The 15,019-nt window shown below is 37.4% G+C and overlaps 2 protein-coding genes across 2 annotated transcripts; both read right to left on the bottom strand.

The window, feature by feature from the left end:
- Nucleotides 1-2,634: 2,634 nt before the first annotated feature.
- LOC114416256 lies at nt 2,635-3,378 on the bottom strand. The gene has a single exon (XM_028381126.1). It carries the CDS (start codon nt 3,376-3,378, stop codon nt 2,635-2,637), a length of 744 nt encoding a protein of 247 aa, XP_028236927.1.
- A 131-nt stretch (nt 3,379-3,509) lies between these two features.
- LOC114416255 lies at nt 3,510-4,328 on the bottom strand. The gene has a single exon (XM_028381125.1). The coding sequence runs from the start codon at nt 4,326-4,328 to the stop codon at nt 3,510-3,512; it is 819 nt and encodes a 272-aa protein (XP_028236926.1).
- Nucleotides 4,329-15,019: the final 10,691 nt, after the last annotated feature.

The raw sequence follows: 15,019 nt of genomic DNA, 5'->3' as shown, positions 1-15,019 counted from the left end.
ATTTACAGATGCATTCAAGTATGAGTGAAACAAACTATAGGTATTGTTGTCTAACAATAATTTTGGTGGAAATTTTATAAATGTACAAATTGATGAAAATTAGGAATTCTTCCAAGGGTTATAAGAGCAAAGGAGAATATTCTTTGGGCATATATTCTAATAAGATTATTAACTCTTAAAGAACTACCACAAAGAACATAAGCATGAATGATCATAAAAATTCCAACCACACTTTCATTCCTTTTTAATGAAAATAAAATCTTATTAGCAAAACTAGTGCTACATTCTCCCTCTAAAGAGCAAAATCACAGAGGATATAATCTTATTAGCAAATAGGTTGGAAAGATAAAATATTGTTAAATTGGGGTTCAATCAGGGTTTTGGTAACAAGTAAGATGGAAAAGGTTTCTTTAAAAAAAAATGGGCGAGGGGGAAAACTTGCAGAGGGATATAAATTCAAATCACAGGCATTTACGAAGAACTAATGGCATTTACTTTATGACCAGTGAAAGATTGTCCGTATATGTAATTTTGAAGAAGGATGTACGCAAATATAGAAAAGCAACTTTTTACCTCATTTTGTTACCAACAGGACGGTGAAATACACAAAAATTAAAAATTTAAATAAAAAAATTTGGCAAATATTAAAAATTAGATAATAAAATTCGTGAAAAAACTTAAATAGTAAAATTCACAAAATTATAAAAATTAAGTGTTAAAATTTATAAAAATAAAACTTGATTCATAAAATTAATAAAAAGTCTAATGGTAAAATTTGTTAAGCTAAACTTTTATAATTAATAAGAAATGAGAACTATCAATAATAGTCATTAATTATAGTAGAATTAAAAATAATTAACCGTTTAGATTAAAAGATGAGTTTTAGTAAGTCACTTGTTGCTTACATGTATTTGCCAGATTATCTTCTTCTTTCCCCAAACCACTTATGAAGCACCAATACCGACACGGACATCGGACACTCGGCCTGCAACCACCTGTACTGGCTCACGCTGCTATAGATATCAGATTTCATGCTTCCGCAATGTTTCTCTATCCACCAAAGCCAAATTCAGACAACAATGCCTTCACTTCTTTTTTAAGATCGTGAAAACATGATAGGAAAAATAAAAAATACAATACATTATGTTAAAAGAATTAAGTCAGATAAAGGTCAACAATTATTGCTTCACTTCTTGATATTTTTAGTAGCAATAATTAATTTGGAAAATTTTATTAGAAGCTCAAGCCAGAATCAATGGGCAGGCATGCGTACCCTTGTCGGAGCCAAATCGAAAAAGCAAGGGTGATGCCGATGGACTCTTTTCCTTCCCCAACTCACTTGACGGTGTTAAAGAAATGAGAGAATAATAAAAAGTCTATGTGGCATCATTAGTTGAGATGGCACCTTCTGATTGGTGGGACAGGAAACTGAGATATATAATGGGGCAGGTGATTTCCATCCTAGGTGATGTGCTTTCGTAATTTGTTGAGGCCATTATTTAATATGTGGTCACTACAAAAAAAATCATGATTGTTTGGTTGCTAAATCATACAATTCGGTTGCTAGAAACTTTAATGACCGACATAGCGACAGAAAGCTTATCGTTGCTAAGCCCTTAGCGACCGAATTTGTGCTCTTTGTTCTTATAGATTGCTAGTTAGTTTCTTAATTAGTTACTACTACTAGCTAGGGTTTGGAATGCAGGTAGTGTTGCTTGGAAAGCTGTGTAAAAATATTGCCTTATTTTGTTGAGTTGTTGCTTGGAAGCATCTACTTTCTTCCTTCACTGTTGTTGTGTAGTCGTTTCTTTCATGCTCTAGTTTTTGTTTCCATGCTTCATATCTTATAGCTTTTTGGGATAGTGGTTGTTCAAGTTGTTTGGCCTTATTGTTCATAGCCTTCTGGCTGATGTTTAACTTCTGCCTGATGTTTTTAATATCCCCATTGATTCGTAGTATTTGGTGGGATAGGAGCTTGAAGGAACAGAATTTGGTGTGATTGATTGAGGGTCAACTATCCAATGCATGTTTTTTTTATATTTAATTATGTATTTTACGAAAAAAATATAGTTTTATTTTGTATTCTGTTGATTTCCTTCTAGATTTTTTTTTCTTGAACTAGTCTTCTAAAGCATAACTACTAGTTTTTTTGCAGTCACATTAACCCTTGAGCTGTATTTGTCTTCTTCTTAGATTAAGCTTGGTTGGCAGTCTGTCTTTAACCAATCTCCATGCAAAGATAGCTGCTTTTGGTGGGATTTGTAAATTCCATAACTCCGTAAACACTCCATCACTATTTTCCTCAGTTGCTTCTCCTTGCATCAAAAGGTATGCGCTCCTTGTTGTGTACTGTCCATTAGGTTCTGCTCTCCGTTTCCAGCAATCTACTGAATGTGGATGAATATGAATCTTTGTTGTATGTTCTAAAAATCTGGTAGCTGCCTCAATTTCTTGAATAGCATTTTTTCTTCTTCTATGGTTTTTTTTTTTTTGCACAGCAAAAATCAGTAGTATTATATATAATACAGTACTAGGTGTACTGAAGAGAGGATTAAAAAAATACAAGGCAAAATTGCCTAACCCATCTGAAAGTTACATAACCACATTAGCTGAAACCAAAAAGGAAACAACCCCCTAAGACAGCTCCTCCCTCAAGCTAGTAGACCATTGGTTGAAATGAATATGGAAATCTTTGTCCATACATTTTAACCATGACCAAGTGTTGAATAAAGCTTCATCCATGACTTTTTCGGGGTTGAAAATCTGGTTATTAAAAACCACTGAATTTATATGCTTCCAAATAGTCATGGATAAAGCTATCCAAAGCACTGCCCATCTCTTGTCTATATAGCTTTTGCTGTTCCAATGAGAGAATTGTATGAAATGATTTTTAGGGTCAATGGGGAAAGGGCCCACTCTACTAACCCATCTCAAAACCTCCCACCAAAGACTCCTATTTCTTGTGCAAGAGAACATGACGTGACCAACACTTTCCTCCTCAACATCACATAAAGGGCATCTATAAGAAGGTAGATCCACCTGCCTCCTTCTCATATTAGCCTTAGTAGGCAATCTATTTTTGAAAATTCTCCAAGAGAAGGCACTTGCTCTTGGAGGAATTTTCAGATTCCACATAATCCTGGAAGCACTGTCTTCATTATCAGAACTGCCATCATCCATCAAGAGGTTGTATGCTGACTTTGTGGAATAAGACCCAGTAGGATCAGCCCTCCAAGTGAGGTAATCCAAGCTAGAAAGGTGAATCTGAACCCTATCAATCTCATCCATGAAAGCTGCCACCATATCGATTTCATGCTCAAAGAAATTTCTCCTCCATTGTATCTTCCAATCCCACCTATTGTCAACATATTGACCCATTAGACTGATAGTACAGTCCTGCTGTTGACTCACTTGGTACAGAGCAGGATATTTATCTTTGAGGTTTAAGTCATCCTCCCTCCACTTATCCTTCCAAAAGTTGATTTTGGCCCCATTACCCACCTTCCACCTCAAGTTACTGGCAAACTATTGTGGTGTTGCTGTTGGAAGACAGATTTTAAATCCTTCCACCAAGGAGAAATGTCTGCACTGCTTCTGCCATATAGTAAGGCATGCCAACCTCCATATTTGGACAATAAGGTTCTTGCACAAAGCTGGTGCTGATTATTTGCCAACTGCCAACCCCATTTGCCAAGCAAGGCCTGATTAAACTTGTTCAAGTCTTTAATTCCTAACCCCCCCCCTCTGATTTTAGGAAGACAAACTGTATCCCATTTGACCCAAGGGATCTTAGTTGTCTCATTGTCACCTCCCCAAAGAAAGTTTCTCTGAATAGATACTATCTTATGAACTACTTTTTTGGGGATTCTATAAAAAGACAACAAGTAGATGGGCAAAGCTGTCAAAATAGAATTGATGATGGTGATTCTACCCCCCATCGAGAGACATGTATGCTTCCAAGATGCCAACTTGGTCTCAAACTTGTTGATGATAGGCTGCCAAACGCTCCAGCTTTTAGGGTTTGACCCCACTGGAATTCCAAGATAAGAGAAAGGAATACCCAGTTGGTTGCAGTTAAGGAAATGACCTGCATCTCTACACCAGCCCTCTGATTTGCCCAAACAATCAAACTGACTTTTAGCATAATTGTTCTTGAGGCCTAAAACCAGCTCATAGCATCTCAGAATAGACTTTAAAGCTCTAACATTGGCCGAATTTGCAGTTCCAAAAAACAAAGTGTCATCTGCATATTGCAGAATATTGACATCCTCCTTCAAACTTCCCACTTGATAGCTGCTGAACAAATTCTTAGATATGGATGTCCTCATCAATCCTGTGAGACCTTCTATGGTTGATGAATCTATGGAAATAGGTAGAGTTGATAATAACAAAGACTGTTAATATATAGTATTAACAAATTAACAATTCTTGTAAAATTTAATAATCTTCAATTACATGACAATTCATGGTTAAATAAAATTAACATACCCCAGTCTCATAGGCTCCTCATTATACGAAATATGAACAGTCTTAGTCTTCCAAATACAAAAGGATTATTTTCAAATCAAACTCATGACCGATTAGTCACCAAGACACAACTTTATCATTGTATCAAGATTCAGCATTCGCCCCTCATTCATGGCTAAACATTACAAAAACCTTTACAATAGTATTTCAATTAAATTTAAACATTACAAAAACCTTTACAATAGTATTTCAATTAAATTTGAAACTTTTCCATGATATGTACGTACTTTCACAATTCTGTCTAAATAAGACAAATTTCATGTGTCTCTCTTCTTGCTCCTCTCTTCATCAGTTTTGTGCCCTGTATTTCTATTTTTCTTTATTTAATTTTCTTCTTGAATAAATGATGAGGAAAGGAACAAGAGAAACAAAAAGAATCATTCGTTTGCTGAAAAAAGCAGTGAAGCTGACCCAACAGACAAATTCACAGGGAAAAAAAACTTAGAAAAACTTAAATTTATTTAGCAATTTAGAGGTGGTCCGTATTTCAGCCAATGATTAATCTTGTAAATATACAAACTGTAGAGGGAAACTGATGTATCGACTGTATTTCACTCATGCTTCATTCAAGAACCATGAAAGGAACTTGAATGGTCAATGATGAAGTTCACAGTACTTAATCAGAAGCTTCTCATTAATATGCCAATCAACTTCCTCAAGTGTTACATTTTGAAGGGTATTTAGATTCTCTTGGAAGTACTCTAAAATTGTTTTTGTTTCCATCTTGAATATGTGATGGAATCTTACCTAATTCATAACCTGGAGCATTTATAGTTTTCTCTAATATTTCTAATTGCCTGCATAATCAAAGCTCCAATCTTTCAAGAGCTCACTTCCTCTTGAGATAGAGCTCTATCATTTAAGCCAGCCTCCAAAGCATTCAGCTCCTTTTTAATATTCTGGACTTTTCTAGCATTAGCTTCACCATTTGAAAAACTCCAATGCTTTATACACTGTTTAAGGAATTTTATTTTGTGATTCAGAACAAAGCCTCCCCATCCAGGAAGGTGATAATTGTCCCATTGCTGCTCCACTAGTTGCTGGAACCCCTTGTCCTTCAACCACCAGTCAATAACCTTGAAAGGTTTTGGCCCCCAATCAATGGTCTTTGACTTCAAGAGGATAGGGCAGTGATCAAAGTAGTCCTTGTCCAGCACAAACTGAGTGGAACCTGGCCATTGCACGAACCACTCATCAGATAAAAGGAACCTGTCCAATCTGCTCATAGCACTGCCATTAGGTCTACACCAAGTGAATCTTCTCCCAACAGACCTAACCTCCTCTAAAGCCATATCTGAAATCCAAGAATTGAATTCAGAGATGTTGGGGTCAGGACCCACTGACTAAGCTGAACTCACTCTCTCATCTTGGTGCCTTATAGAGTTGAAGTCACCTAAAACACACCAAAGGCCTTCTTGAGAAGATGTCTTCAACTGCAGAATCTCATCCCATTGTTGTCTCTTCCCTTGGAGATCACAAGGAGCATAAACATTAATTATGGAGACCCTCTTATTCTCTTTAATCCACATCCCTTCCAACAAAATAAATCCTCTCCCCACTACCTTCCTGTCAACTGAAAAAGAATCATAATTCCATATGCAAAGGAGGCCACCAGCACCATTAATTGAAGAGGCACATTCCGAAGAAGCATTACAGTCAGCCCATAAATACTGACATAACCTTCTATCAATAGATTCCATTTTTGTCTCTTGGATCAGCCCTCCAGAGGAGAAGATCCCTACTTGAAGGTTGGATCTGATTTAATTTCCACTTCAACGAATCTAGCAAGAAGGCTTTCCTTCTCTCCTTGGCCAAGGGAAGGAAACTGAACCCAATGATTTTTGTCCCAATGATTGCATACTCTACAGGCATGAATTCCAAGAAATGTCCAAATGCCCTATGTGTGGGACTTCACGGTACAAAGTGAAGGATGAAGAGGAAAGCAGTTATGATGAAAAGTCAAAGAAGGGCCCGCCAGCAAAGGTTTTGTGGTATCTGCCTATCATTCCAAGGTTTAAGCGTCTTTTTGCTAACGAGGACGACGCAAAAGACCTTACATGGCATGCAAATGGAAGGAATTTTGATGGACTGGTCCGTCATCCGGCTGATTGCTCACAGTGGAAGAAGATTGATGGTTTGTATCCGGATTTCAGGAAAGAGCCAAGAAATCTTAGACTTGGACTAGCCAGTGATGGAATGAATCCATATGGCACCTTAAGCACTCAACACAGTTCATGGCCAGTTCTGCTAGTAATTTACAATTTGCCTCCTTGATTGTGCATGAAGCGAAAATACATAATGTTGTCTATGATGATATCGGGCCCAAGACAGCCAGGAAATGACATTGATGTTTATCTAAGTCCGTTGGTTGAAGATCTGAGAAAGTTGTGGGACGAGGGGGTTGTAGTGTTTGATGTGTTTCGCAAGGAGACCTTTGAAATGCGTGCAATGCTTTTTTGTACCATTAATGACTTTCCAGCATATGGGAATCTCAGCGGTTACAGTGTTAAGGGTCATCATGCATGCCCCATCTGTGAAGAAAATACAAGTTACATACAACTTAAACATGGGAGAAAAACTATCTACAGTAGGCATCGCTGCTTTCTAACACCCAATCATCCTTACAAACGACTGAAAAAAGCTTTTAATGGAAGTCAAGAGCATGATATTGCGTCGATACCATTGACTGGTGAGCAGGTATATCGGGTTCAACACCTGAATACTGTATTTGGGAAAACCCAAAAGAAGGATAAAAGTCAAAGTTGCATATGGAAGAAGAGGTCCATTTTCTTTGATCTTTTGTACTGGTGTGATCTTGACGTTAGACATTGTATTGATGTTATGCATGTGGAGAAAAATGTTTGTGACAGTGTGATTGGGACGCTCCTTAACATTCAAGGCAAGACGAAGGATGACTTGAATACTCATCAAGATCTAGCTGATATGGGTATACGATCACAGTTGCATCCAAGGTCTGATGGGAAGAAAATTTACTTGCCCCCAGCCTGCCATACTTTGTCCAAGAAGGAGAAGATAAGTTTTTGTCAATATCTTCGTCAGGTGAAGGTTCCACAAGGATACTCTTCAAATATTAAGAGCCTTGTGCAGTTGAAGGAGCTTAAGCTTGTAGGGTTAAAGTCTCACGATTGTCACGTGCTCATGCAACAATTGTTAGTCGTGGCTATACGAGACATCTTGCGAAACAAAGTCAGGTTAGCGATAACTCGCTTGTGCTTTTTCTTCCATGCTATATGTAGCAAAGTCATTGATCTAGTCAAGTTTGATGAGTTGGAAAATGAGGCCGCAATTATACTGTGCCAGTTGGAGATGTATTTTCCCCCCCGCTTTCTTTGACATCATGATTCACTTGATTATGCATCTGGTCAGAGAAATCAAATGTTGTGGTCCTGTTTATCTACGGTGGATGTACCCAGTTGAGCGATACATGAAGATCTTAAAAGGGTATACAAAGAATCTATATCGTCGAGAAGCATCTATTGTTGAGAGGTACATTGCAGAAGAAGCCATTGAATTTTGTTCATAATACTTACAGAAGGCTAAACCTGTTGGGCTTCCTGAGTGTCGGCATGATGACAGAGTGGGTGGTAAGGGTTCAAGAGGACTGCATGTGATCACTCCAAGTGTAGAAGATTTGTTACAAGCTCACTTGTATGTCTTGAACAACAGTAATGAAGTTTTGCCATACATAGTTAAGCATGAAGCTTTAGTCAAACAGAATAATCCAAAAATGTCAAAGAATTGGGTGTTGAAAAAGCATAACAAGACTTTTTGTGATTGTTTAAAGATACACTCTTTGCAGATGAGAATGCTTCAGAAAAATTAAGAAAGCTAGCATATGGGCCTAAAAGAAATGTTATAACCTGGCAAGGATACGGCATAAACAGGTATTCATTTTACACAAAAGCACAAGATGACAAAAGTACAATGCAGAACAGCGGGGTCACCCTAAGGGATGAATCTCAACACTTTGCAAGTGTCAATGACGCCAATCCCTGTGTAGCTTCCATCCCTTACTTTGGGTTCATTGATGAAATTTGGGAGCTTAACTATGTGAAATTTACGGTATGTGTTTTCAAATGTAAATGGGTTGACAGCAACACCAGTGTGCGCACCGATGATATAGGATTTATGTTGGTAGACCTAAAGAAACTTGGTTACCACAATGACCCTTTCATCATGGCAGAACAAGCTAGACAAGTATTTTACGTGCAAGACCCTTGTGATGAAAGGTGGTGCGTGGTTCTGCAAGGCAAAACAATTGGTGTTAATGTAGAAGATGATGATTCATACATGGACACCTATGTTAGTCCTTTGACCGCTCAAATCACTCCTAACGTTGTCAGAGAAGAAGAAGCTGACGACGTTCATGCTAATCGAAATGATCATGATGATGGAGAATTGATTAACATCGTCTAATGTAATTTTCTGCAGAGACAGAGGTCACCAAAGCAAGTGACAGCTACATTTTTCTCTAATTGAGGCATCGGTATTTTGTTTTAGATGGTATCCTTAGGACTTCATACAGCTCATGTTTGTCGTCAGTTTCATCATCCACCACCCTTTTCTTCTCTGTCTTCTCACGTTTATTGTTGTTAAACCCATATTTATGCTTTCTTCCCTTCATGTCTTGTTTTATCATAACTTTAGCCGAATCTCCTATCTTCAGCACAGTTGAATCTCCTGTCTTATTCTCCTATGACACACTTTGATGTCTTGTATCTCTTTTCTTCATATGTTCTAGTGCTTCAGCTTCAGAATGCATAAAGCAATCTGAATTTTCCAGTGATCACCAAAGGCTTCTGCATAAGCATTGGCACTCTCCACCCTCTTTGGTTTATGCTTCTGTGTTGCATTTCGTGCTTCCTCCTTATAAATCTCAGATTTATTAGAGGTTGCACTAGAACGATCAACACCAATCTGTGCTTCTTCCTCGTCTACCAGCTCAATATTTTTCCTTTCAACTTTTGTTTTGTAAATTACAGTGTAGTTTACAAAAGCAAAGGTGAAACGAAAGATATTGAGCTGGTAGAGGAGGAACGGGCACGGATTAGTGCTGATTCTTCTAGTGAGACCTCCAATAAATCTGAGAATTATAAGGAGGAAGCACGGAATGCAACACAGAAGCATAAACCAAAGAGGGTAGAGAGTGTCAATGCTGATGCAGAAGCCTTTGGTGATGACTGGAAAGTTCAGATTGTTGTATGCATTCTGAAGCTGAAGCACTAGAACATATGAAGAAAAGAGATACAGGCCATCAAAGTGTGTCATTGGAGAATAAGACAGGAGATTCAACTGTGCTGAAGATAGAAAATTCGGCTAAAGTTGTGATAAAACAAGACATGAAGGGAAGAAGGCATAAATATGGGTTTAACAACAATAAACATGAGAAGGCAGAGAAGGTAAGGGTGGTGGATGATGAAATTGGCGACAAACATCAGCTGGATGAAGTCCTAAGGATGCCATGTACATGTGTATTTCTGAAGATATAGTATTTACATTCCATCAAGCATACATTGACTGTTGATTACATGTAATACACTTTTTATAACATGGTTGCCCCAAATCACAATTAAAAAGCACAACTAAATCACTTTCAGGGCACCCCTTTTGTTGGGTTTTTTGTTTTTGGAAGGTGGCACCTTGGGTGTCTTGTATCTGATGTCCTCAGTACCTCTGGTACTGTTATGTTTTATTAATAATATTATACTTTTGCCTTCAAAAAAAAACTTATGACCGATCCTCTTTTGATTAATCCTATTTTGTATGTTGTTGTATGTTATTGTATAAAAGATCATGGGTTCTCCACCTGCCTCCACTCCTCCTCCTCCTCCTCCTCCTCCTCCTCCTCCTCCTTCTCCTCCTCTTCCTCCTTCTCCTCCTCCTCATCCTCCTTCGGACGCATTGGCTTCGCCGTCTACCGTGAAGCGGACACGCAAAGCCTCACATCTACGATCGTTGTCCACTAGACCACCTGGTGCTAAGAGACCAGTGGTGCATGTTGATCCTACTACCGGGAAGGCCGATAGTCCCCACAGGAAGAAATTAAGAACATATTTGGGGATTGTGGCGCGTGATAAGGTGGACGTCACCTACGAGAACTGGAAGGAGGTCCCTACTGCTCAGAAGGACCTGATTTGGGAGGATATTCAGGTATTTTTCTTTTCTTATTTGATTTTGTTTAATTAATAGCCAAAAAATACATTATAGTAACAAATAAACTTTATTTCATGTTGTCAGGCGGAATTTCATATCCCAGAGGCTTCTGACAGTAGGACGAAAAGGAAGTTACTGCAAACCGTGGGGGAGAGATGGAGGCAGTTTAAATCAGACCTCATGAGGAAATGGGCCCTTACAGCCGATCAGGACGGTGTCGAGGACACTGTCTGTGAGAAATATGGCATCCGCAAGGAAAAGTGGGCCCAGTTTTGCCAGACTCGTAGAGACCCTTCTTGGGAGGTATGTTCCTTGCCATTTAAGTTGCTTTTCAAATAACATGATGTTGTTATACTTCATTCTATCAATTTCAAATATTATTGTTTTATTTTTTCAGGATGTGCGCAAGAAGGCACAGGCCATCCAGAAGCAGAATACTACCCCCCACGTTTTGTCTCATGGGGGTTATGATTATTTGGAGCAGAAGCTCCTGGCTGAGAAGACGAAGAAGAAGCTGGAGGAAGCTGCACAGTCAGGAAGCGTTGATGGCGTCATCGACCCTCCATCCCCGGTCTGACGCCATGTGAAGTGGAAGATGGCCCGCACGAAGAAAACATGAGAGATGACGACTAAGGCCGCAAAGGAAATCGCTGAGAAGATTGTAAGTCATTTTCAACTAACCATTACAATTATATTTCAATATTTTGTGAATGCCATGTACCACTATGTGTTTTCTGTGCAGGATTCCTTTGAGGAGCAGATCACACAGGGATCCTTCGTCTCCCGTGGACGTCAGGATGTTCTCGCCGTTGCTATTGGACGTCTAGAGCACCCTGGACGTGTCCGTGCTGCTGGAGCCGGTGTCACCATCAAGCAATACTTTGGATCGGCTCCACGGACGTCCCGCAACGCTTCCTCCCTGCCTCCTGACGAATTGCAGTAGCTGACCCAGCAAATTGGGGACCAGCTAGAGGAGTCCATCACAGAGAAAGTGACGCGGCAGGTCATGGCATCCTTCAGCCACATGCAGTCCCAGCTTCGATCGCAGATGCAATCTCAGGGAATTGCAGTGCCTCCTGACCCTTTGGTTGGTCCCTCCGGTCCTCGAGTGAGCACAAAGGGGAGTTGTGTTGATCCCTCAGGAAACGATCCTGAGACGGGTAACTCTGACAGGTGCGGCTTGTACATAGAAGCAGATACTGCCCGCCTGATTGCCATGGGGAGAGTTTATGAGGGATCCACTGTTGTTCATAACACTCCTTTGTTGCCTGGCCAAGTAAAGGTGAGTGTGGAGGAGGTTACAGATTCAGATGCTCCAGTTCCTGTACCCACTGATGAGGTTTCCTTAGTGGGGCAGGTACTTCACACCTTCCTTGCTTGGCCGACACATCTGGTCAAGTCTTTATCACAGCAGGTACTTATTGTCCTTACTATATGTTTCTTCTTTTTAAATTAATTCATTAAGTGTGCCTCAAATTAGGCTATTTAACTTTGTTTCATAAACAAGTAGTTGTGTCTCCGGCAAAACCACCTCCAAAGCCCGATCCGAAGGTCGATGATCCGCTTTATCTGATGACATTGACCATCCCAGAGCTTTTCTTGAGGCCTTATCAGGTTAGATGGGATGCCACCGTGTTCGGGGTCTTTAATCCAGATTTCCCCCTCTACATAAAGCACGAAGATCTCTCCGAAATTGCACACGGGGGTCAATGTCTCAGCATATCAGTTTTACAGTTGTGGATTCTGTGAGTCATTTTATATTACTTTTAATTACCTAAGTTATTGCTTTCAATTCATAAATATTTAACTTTGACTTAACATAAACAGGCATCTCACTGAAACATGTATGCGAGTGGGGAATTCTGATATCTATGGATTCCTCGAGCCACAGTCCATTCAAAGGTCTGGGCAATCACAGTTTGAGTCTGAAAGTTACATATAGAGTTGGATGCAGAGTTCACAACGTGATGTCTATCTTGGAGCCTACCTAAATGGGTAAGTCACATAATAACTAAATTTAATTAATGTTTACAAATGTACTAACCCATTTTAGGTTCCACTGCAGCGGACACTGGCAGATGGTGGTCATCCTGCCCAAGGAACACCTAGTTGTCTGGTTTTGTTCATTGCATAACAGGCCAGACAACTACCTTAAGGGGATTATTAATAGGTTAGTGTTCTTTTCAATACATTTGCATTGTAAGACATCATCGTACAACACCAGTTGTTAATTGTTACTCATCTGGAACAGTGCGTTAAAAGGTCTTGATGATGCTCCACAACCTGAATCAAAGGCTTTTGCTAGGTGGATTGTCGTCAAGGTACGTCATTTACATAAAACTTCCACTTATATATATTTCTTTATGTGTCTATACACTAGTTGTTTAATTAATATCCAAATTTCATTATGTATTTAGTGTAATAGACAAAAAGGAAGTACTGAGTGCGGCTACTATGCGATGCACTAGATGTCCACCATCATTTTAGGAACTTTTAGGAATAATTGGGAAGTGGTAAGTTTATTTGAAACAAAATCGATTTATTTATAATTTGTATTACATTATTAACTTATTATGATTTATTTCATCATGCAATATTTTAACGATCCTAGACCATTAGAGCCAGAGAGATTAAAGGCATTGCGGATCCAGTGGGCACAGTTTTATCTCCGAGTCAGAGATCAGGCCTAGGATTTAGGGACATTGGTTTTTTCCTTAGTTTACTTTGGTTTAACATTTTTGACATTTTCTATGTAATATGAACATTGAATTCATTTGATGATTGTTCTTTATGATAAATCAATTATTTGATGTTTATTATCATTAAAACTGTTTGAAAGCAGAATAAAATGTTTATTTGCTGTGAATTGGCCTTGAAATTGGCTTTGACAGGTACAATTTTGGGTTTACTGTAAAAATAGAAAGTATATATATATATATAAAATACTTGAAAACAACATCGGTTATTAACAAAAACCGATGTTAATATAATAAACAACATCAGTTATTTACAAAAACTGATGTCGACATGAACCTTAACATCGGTTGTAGTAGACAACTGATGTTAACGTTTGTATATTAACATTGGTTATTTGTATATAACCGATGTCAGCGATTTTATTTTAACATCGGTCATATGTAGATAACCGATGTCAACTCTTGTATATTAACATCGGTTATTTATAAATAATCGATGTGAACATTTGAATATTAACATCGGTTATCTACACATAACCGATGTTTTACACAAAGAACTACACCAAATAAGTGTATGCATCATCAACGTTGACATCGATTTTCTAGAAAAACCGATGTTAATGGAATATAAAAGCTTTATTTTTATTTTATATATTATATTTTTAGAATTTTATGTATTTTTATAACATTACTCAAAACTTATTTTATATAGTAAAGATATAATATAAATTTTATCTTTAATGTATTTTTTATATAAATTATAATTTCATAAAATGGCAATATTTTATTATGTTTTAAAAGCTTTATATATGTGATTTAATAACAGTATTTTCTATTTTTCTATCATATATATGTATGTGATTCATAGGCAATACTTTTTATCTATATTACAATAAATAACATGAATATCTTAAAACAAATAAAAAAATATTGTTGCTAAATCATAGACATTATTTTTAAAAAATACAATATATAAAATAAAAATAAAACTTATATAAATATACATATTCTAATTTATGTAAAAATAGAATTTAATCTTATATATTATATTTAAAAGGTAACACATAAGGTTATAAAAATATAAAAAATTAAAAAATAAAAAATAAATTTTGAACTATTTTCACAAAAAATTTATATTAATACTATATTTTGCATTAAATATTCAAATGAGCTCTTGCGTATAATGATGAAGAAGTGTGCTTCTCACTCCAAAGACCATGATTCTAATCCTTCATTAAGCATTTTTGAATTTTGAAATATAGGGGGACTAAGTAGTGAATTAAAAAATAAGAGAACCGTTTTGGTGAAATACAGGAACAGATTTTGCAGTTAAGCCTTATATTAAAGTCAATTTGGGCTTTTAGTGAATGCATAAGTCACACATTACATCTTATTGAGTCTTGCTTAATGCACATGTTGTACCAAAGTCAAATTGGGTCTTTATCAATGTATAAATTTCACTTACACCATATTGAACCTTAATAAATCATTTGTGCCACAATTATGCCTTATACTTTAAAATACTGAATTTTAAAAATTTTGATCATGACATATTTTCATAATACAAAGGGTATTTATTTATTATCATTTTTAAATAATTATATAAGATAATAAATTATTTT

Source organism: Glycine soja, chromosome 6 (assembly GCF_004193775.1).
Source record: "Glycine soja cultivar W05 chromosome 6, ASM419377v2, whole genome shotgun sequence".
Taxonomy (NCBI): Eukaryota; Viridiplantae; Streptophyta; class Magnoliopsida; order Fabales; family Fabaceae; genus Glycine; species Glycine soja.
The sequence above is the reverse complement of the archived record's forward strand: the minus strand, read 5'-3'. Positions and strand labels throughout refer to the sequence as shown.

Bases quoted from the DNA above. Each gene is read 5' to 3' on its own strand.
- LOC114416255 (XM_028381125.1), bottom strand. From the start codon at position 4,328: ATGAGGACATCCATATCTAAGAATTTGTTCAGCAGCTATCAAGTGGGA.
- LOC114416256 (XM_028381126.1), bottom strand. From the start codon at position 3,378: ATGGGTCAATATGTTGACAATAGGTGGGATTGGAAGATACAATGGAGG.